Source organism: Apium graveolens, chromosome 1 (genome assembly GCF_009905375.1).
Source record: "Apium graveolens cultivar Ventura chromosome 1, ASM990537v1, whole genome shotgun sequence".
NCBI classification, from domain to species: Eukaryota; Viridiplantae; Streptophyta; class Magnoliopsida; order Apiales; family Apiaceae; genus Apium; species Apium graveolens.
The window spans coordinates 29,660,973-29,667,468 of NC_133647.1; the positions used below are offsets into that span (position 1 = coordinate 29,660,973).

Sequence of the window (6,496 nt, forward strand, 5' to 3'; positions counted from 1 at the left end):
GGTACAGGAGACCCTGCTAATCATGTTAGGATGTTCTCTAACTCCATGTTGCTATAGCCCGTGAATGACGCTATAAAGTGTCAGGCCTTCCCTCAAACCCTATTGGGCATGGATCAAAGGTGGTACAGCCGTCTGCCCCCAAACTCTATTGGATCCTTTAAGGACTTAAGTCAAGCTTTTATCAAATAGTTTATAAGTGGCAGAGTGCACGAGAAGAGTTCAGCCTCTCTCATGGGCATAGTCCAAGGAGCGCAAGAGTCCCTAAGTGAATATCTGAATCGATTTACGAAGGAGGCTTTGAAGGTCCCTGATCTGGATGATAAGGTAGCTGTGATAGCCCTGCAACAAGGGACTAGAGACGAGTTCTTTAAGATGTCCTTGGCTAAGTGCCCTCCCGAAAGCATGATGCAGCTCCAGGATAGAGCCAGGAAATATATCAAGGTGGGGGAGAGTATGAAGAAGACAACTTTGAATAATGAACCTACTGGAAACAAGAAGGGGAAAACGGATCAGGAGTACGATGACAAGGACAAGTATCCACGAATTGGCACAAACTCTGACTCCTCCTCCTCTAAAAAGAATCAACAACCAAGGTTCTCTGACTATGCGAGGTTGAACACTCCAAGAAGCCAAATTCTCATGGAAATTGAGAAGGAAAATATTTCAAATGGCCGAAGCCACTAATGGGACACCCCGAGGAAAGAGACAAGAGTCGATACCGCAGGTTTCACAAAGATGTTGGTCATGATACCGACGATTGTAGGCAACTCAAGGATGAGATTGAGCATCTGATCCGAAGGGAAAAGTTCAGATGTTTCACCAAGGGTGAAGAGGCCGGAGGCCAAAAAAGAGATAATGATCGAAGAGATGACGATCGAAGGGGTAACGACAGAGATCGCAACCTACAGCCCCGAGGGCCAGTGATCAATATTATCTCAGGAGGACCTACAACAACTGGTACTACAAGGAACTCCCGAAAAGCTTATGCGAGAGAAGTAATGAGCATAGTTGGAGATCCATCTAAGCACTCCAAGTCAGAGTTAACGCTTGAATTTAGTGACCCGGACCTTGAAGGTTTTAAATTTCCTCAGGATGATCCTCTAGTTATTACTCTAATAATTGGAAATTGTCCTGTTATGAGGGCCCTAGTGGACAATGGAGCTTCCGTGGACATCCTGTTCCATGACACATTCATAAGGATGGGCTACAATAATTCTCAACTAACTCCATCTGACGCACCCATCTACAGGTTCAACCATGTGGAATGCAAAGTCGAAGGAGCAATACAAAATTTCCTTAAATATCAGGGAAGAGCCCAGGGCGGCCACACAGATGTAACTTCCAGGTTGTAAGGGCAGCCTCTACCTACAATGCTATCATGGGTTGAACAGGGATCCATGCTTTTAAAGCTGTGCCCTCAACCTACCACATGGTACTGAAGTTCCCCACTAGGAATGGCGTTGGAGAAGCGTGAGGAGATCAGAAAATGAACCACAGTTGTTATGTTGCAGCACTTAGATCCGATGGAACCGGGGGGTAGGTCTTCCCTATAGAAGACATGGATCTACGAGAGAATGACGAATTGCGAGGGAAGCTAGCCGAGGAATTGGTCCAAATTCCTTTAGATCCCTTAGACTCGGAGAAGGTCACATACATTGGGGCATCTCTGGACAAGCCCTTGAAGGGCCGAATGACAACTTTCCTCCAAGAAAATACTGATGTATTTGCTTGGACAACAACTGATATGCCTGGGATTGATCCAAACCTTATAACTCACAGGTTGAATGTTGATCCAACTCAGAAGGCTGTAAAGAAAAAGAAGAGAACTTATGCCCCTGATGGGCTGAAAACCATTAAGTCGGAGGTCGAGAAGCTTTTAGAAGATGGATTAATTGAGGGAGTACAATTCCATGAATGGTTGGCCAACCCCTTAATGGTTAAAAAGGCCAATGGGAAGTGGATGATGTGCATTGACTTCACTGATTTGAATGATGCTTGTCCCAAGGACTGTTACCCCCTACCAAGGATTGATACCCTGATCGATGCCACTTCTAGACACGAGATGATAAGCTTTATGGATGGCTTTAGTGGTTACAATCAGATTAGAATGCATAAGGATGACACCCCCAAGGTATCCTTCATAAATGACTTTGGTATATTTTGTTATCTTGTTATGGCTTTTGGATTGAAGAATGTAGGAACTACTTACCAAAGACTGGTAAACAAGATATTTTCCCATCTAATTGGGAAGACCATGTAGGTCTATGTTGATGACATTTTAGTCAAAAGCCTAAGCAAGGCCGATCATATTAGTTACCTCAGAGAGGCATTCGAAGTGCTGAGGCACCACAAGATGATGTTAAACCCAACCGACTGTGCTTTTTGCATTGGGTCTGGAAAATTTTTGGGTCACATGGTCTCTAAGAGGGGAATATAGGCCAACCTTGATAAAATCAAATCCATCCTAGACATGGAGCCACCACGCTCTATCAAGGATGTTCAGAAGCTGACAGGAAGAATCGCAGCTCTAGGGAGGTTCATTTCCAAGTCTGGAGACAAATGCCTACCCTTTTTCAAAACCCTTAAGAAGGTGAAGGACTTTGAATGGACAATTTAGAGTCAAGAAGCCTTTGAACATCTAAAGAAGTACATGTCTGATGTAATAACCCCAATTTTTGAGAAATTTTGAAACCCTTATGAATAGTGTTTTTGCTGAACGAGAAAACTTTTCATGCCACGCTATGTAGGGGTTCTGTTATTGATCTTATGGGATATTATTAGTACTCTATGTGGTATATAAGTGTATGTAAAGATCGTCAGAATCCAATTCCGAACACTTTGATTTTTCCCGGAAATCCACAAGATACGGAGAGAATTGAGTATAAGGTAACAGGATAAAAAGGATTGAAATTAAAGGATTATAGGAGAGGATCATAAAAGGAATATAATATATTGAGAAAGGTTAAGGGAACCTAAGTAATAAGATCCCGGGTATGATCCCTCAAACGATAAACGAGAACGAAAGATAAGCGAACCGTAAAACAAATAAGTGACCAAGAGACAAGCTTGTACAAGAAGCCAGGGATTGTGACATCATCAAACCACAAGGTGTGGACAAGTGGGAGCATAATGACATGTGCAAGGTGACACAAGCATGACATAGAAGGGAAGGAAGTGTGGTTGAATTATAACCACACAAAATCAAGGTTAATTAAGTCATTAACCAAAAACAACACAAAAATCAACCAACCAAGCAAATCATTTCATTTTCATCAAACAAAACACAAAAATATCTTCTTCCCAAGCTAGCTCTCGGCCCATTTCTTAAAATTTGAAGATCCAAGCTCCACCACTTACTATTTAGCAAGGTAATTATCTAAGCTTCCCCATGGATAGTTACATACTTCCTATAAGTTTAAGCTTCTAATTCCAAGCCAATCTTTTTCTATAAATCAAGGAAGAAGATGGTGAATAGTAACCTTCAAGAAATAACTTTAGTTTTCTTGAATTTTTATGAAAGATTAAGGTTATACAAGCAAGGATCAAGGTTCTTTTAGGCATTCAAAGCTCTTGGGTTGTGTTAGGAAGCTTCAAGGAGGTATAAACAACTTTCACCTTTAACTTATAGTTTGAACTTTGAGTTTTGATGAGTTTATGGATGGATTAATGTATATATAGAAATATCCATGTATGTATAGCAAGATCCATGTATGATAGATGGTTTGGTTGGATTTGTGGTGATTTTGGATATGAATCTTGGTTAATGGTTAATGAATCTTAAGTTATGGTTAGTAGATCATGTTTGTGGTTGAATAAGTTGGAAAACCTTGAGATTATGGACTGACTTTGCCTTGATATAAGTTGTGTTTGAGGTATTGATGATGGTTGGGTGGTTTGTAGTGAATTGGTAAAGAATTGGAGTGGTATAAATATTGGTAATCGCGTAAACATAGCCGTCGTAACGTCCGATTTTCTTTAGACTGTTTTGTGCATAACATTAGGACCCGAGGACCCCCTGCTAGATAGTGACCACTGCCATGTTTAGGTAGCTCATGTTACGAGCTTCGTTTTGATATGTAGTTCGTTCGATTCCGATGCACGGTTTAGGAGAAACGACCGTTTCAAGTAACGGCGTTTCGCGAACGAAACTTTTTCCCTCGCCTTACTTTGAAACATAGGTTAAAGACCAAAAAGGGTTAATTAATGTATGAAACATTTATGGTAAGTGTGTTAGGCAGTTGGTAAGACATTCGCGAAGGAATCGCTTTAAAACTTGTAAAGGTTAAATTATTAAAAATGGTGGAGCCGAGGGTACCCGAGTGACTTAAGCGAATCAGTAAGCGCAGAATAAGCGTTAGAGTCTAAGTTAGTTAAAGTATAGATTTACAAGTGACTTTGGTTTAATTCCAACTTACTTGTTGTTTATAGGTTATCAGACTCGTCCCGAGCCATTCGTAACCCCAGTCGCTCAGGCAAGTTTTCTACCAGTTATAACTGTTGTTGTGATGTAAATATATGTATATGCATTATCTTGTGATAGTGCATGATTGTTATTAGCAAATTCTTGCGATATATTGTAGCATGTGATATGGTATATATGCATGCCTGTTTCATATTCTTGAAATTTATATCTGTTGGTTCAGTTGATAATACCTATGCTAGAGAATAGCGGTAACTTGTATATACCCTTAGTATAGGGACCCAAAGGTGAAAATATTTTCTAAAAACCGGGAGTCGAGGATCCCGAGTAATCTTGTATATATGGATATGGATATATATATATATATATTTATATATATATATATATGGTTATAGTTTTCCAAACTATTAATCGAATAAGGTTTATTCGATAACTTTAACTTTATTTATTTATTTGAATATTATTTCGAATATTATTCGAGGGCTTATGACTCTTTTATATTATTTATTGAATATTATTTGAATATTCATTTGAGGATGTATGACTCCTTTATTTTATTTAATGAATATTATTTATAATATTCATTCGAGGTATTATGACTCAGCTTATTTTATTTATTGAATATTATTTGAATATTCATTTGAGGATCTATGACTCCGATTATTTGCTGAAATATATTCTTTATTTCATTAGAGAATAAACTGTTAATAATCAAACTTATTTTCGATTATTCAAATAAAGATAATACTTTCATATAAGTATATCTTTGGTTATTTAATACTCGTTTCAAGTATAAGTTTTAAAACTTCTACTTCAATTATTTTTATAAAAGGTTATTCTTTATGGGAATATTATTTAATTAATAATATTCAGATATTTTCTAATATTCTGGGGACTGATTTACTTCATTAAATCAGCCTTACTCCAAACACTCTTTAAAGTGTTTTCGAGTCTTCAAAATGATTTTTAAAAGTCAGAGCGGATCCCAAAACTCATTTTTATATTTAAGATCTTCCTTTTTAAAGGGGATTTAAATACTCGCTCAAAACCTGGGGAATCCGGCTCTGTGGTGTATTTTATATTCGCAACGAGGTTGCAGATTTGGTAAATGATTTGATTACTTGCCCAACGTTCGGGAAGTAAGCCCATCTCATTGAGTCGGCATAAGCGACAGGCCGGGGTACGGTCTATTATTGTGTAAGTGGCTGGGTGGCAGTCCATCAACGCGTGAGGGGCCGGGGTACGGTCTAGCGCGAGGTCCTAATGCGGCCAGGGTGATGACCGGTGAGGAATTCATCCATCTACAGTAGAAAAGGTTACTTATTGGTATCTTTGCCTGATCAGCGAGATATCGGGTTTATGCCAAAATTCTTTTCCTTTCCAAAATTCATTGGATGTTTCAAACTCTGTTCATACTTTATGTAACAGAGGTTCCAGGAAATGTTTAAGAGATATATATATGTGGATATATATATATCGGGACTAAATAAAGTATCTCGTAACTTTATTTCATTCAATAATATTTCAAAGATTGAATCTATTCAAATCTTGTCTTGTAGTCTCATCTATGTGATGAACTTTTGAAACTGATTATAACTTGAACGGTGGTAGTTCAAGTAGTATTGGGAAAGATATAAGTATATTGGGGTATTTGGTAACCTCATCTTTTAAACTTATATCTAATTAATAATTGTCTTATGAATGACAAAGATTTTCAGAAAAACGTTGAGACAAGGTTAGATATATGAGATCACCTTGCAACGATATTTTTTTTATATATACAGTTATACACTGGGACTTTGTGTATATTATGCATGGAAGAGGACTTCCAATATTTTGAAAAGTATATATGTATATATACTGAATATTTTGCGACTTCATCGCATTAAGATATCAAACTTGGTTCATTTCTTTTGACCAAGACTTTCATGAGTATTATGAGTAGGCTCATATATTGTAAATCATTATACATATTATTTTGGTGGGCTTGCTGCTCACCCTTGCTTTATTTCTTCATCACACAACAACAGTTAGGAAAGATGGCCAGACCCCAGCAGACCCAGCGCAAGCGCGTGG

The 6,496-nt window shown here is 38.1% G+C and overlaps 1 protein-coding gene across 1 annotated transcript; it reads left to right on the forward strand.

The window, feature by feature from the left end:
• Positions 1–231: 231 nt before the first annotated feature.
• On the forward strand, positions 232–1,352 carry LOC141661095 (uncharacterized). Its single transcript, XM_074468095.1, has 2 exons — positions 232–611; positions 764–1,352. Exons 1-2 carry the CDS (start codon positions 232–234, stop codon positions 1,350–1,352), a joined length of 969 nt encoding a protein of 322 aa, XP_074324196.1.
• The last annotated feature ends 5,144 nt before the right edge of the window (positions 1,353–6,496 follow it).

What these genes read in the sequence shown, in the direction of transcription:
- LOC141661095 (XM_074468095.1), top strand. Translation starts at nt 232, where the DNA reads ATGGGCATAGTCCAAGGAGCGCAAGAGTCCCTAAGTGAATATCTGAAT. An exon ending in AGGTTCTCTGACTATGCGAG is followed by an intron (nt 612 to 763) that starts GTTGAACACTCC and finishes CGACGATTGTAG; the next exon opens with GCAACTCAAGGATGAGATTG.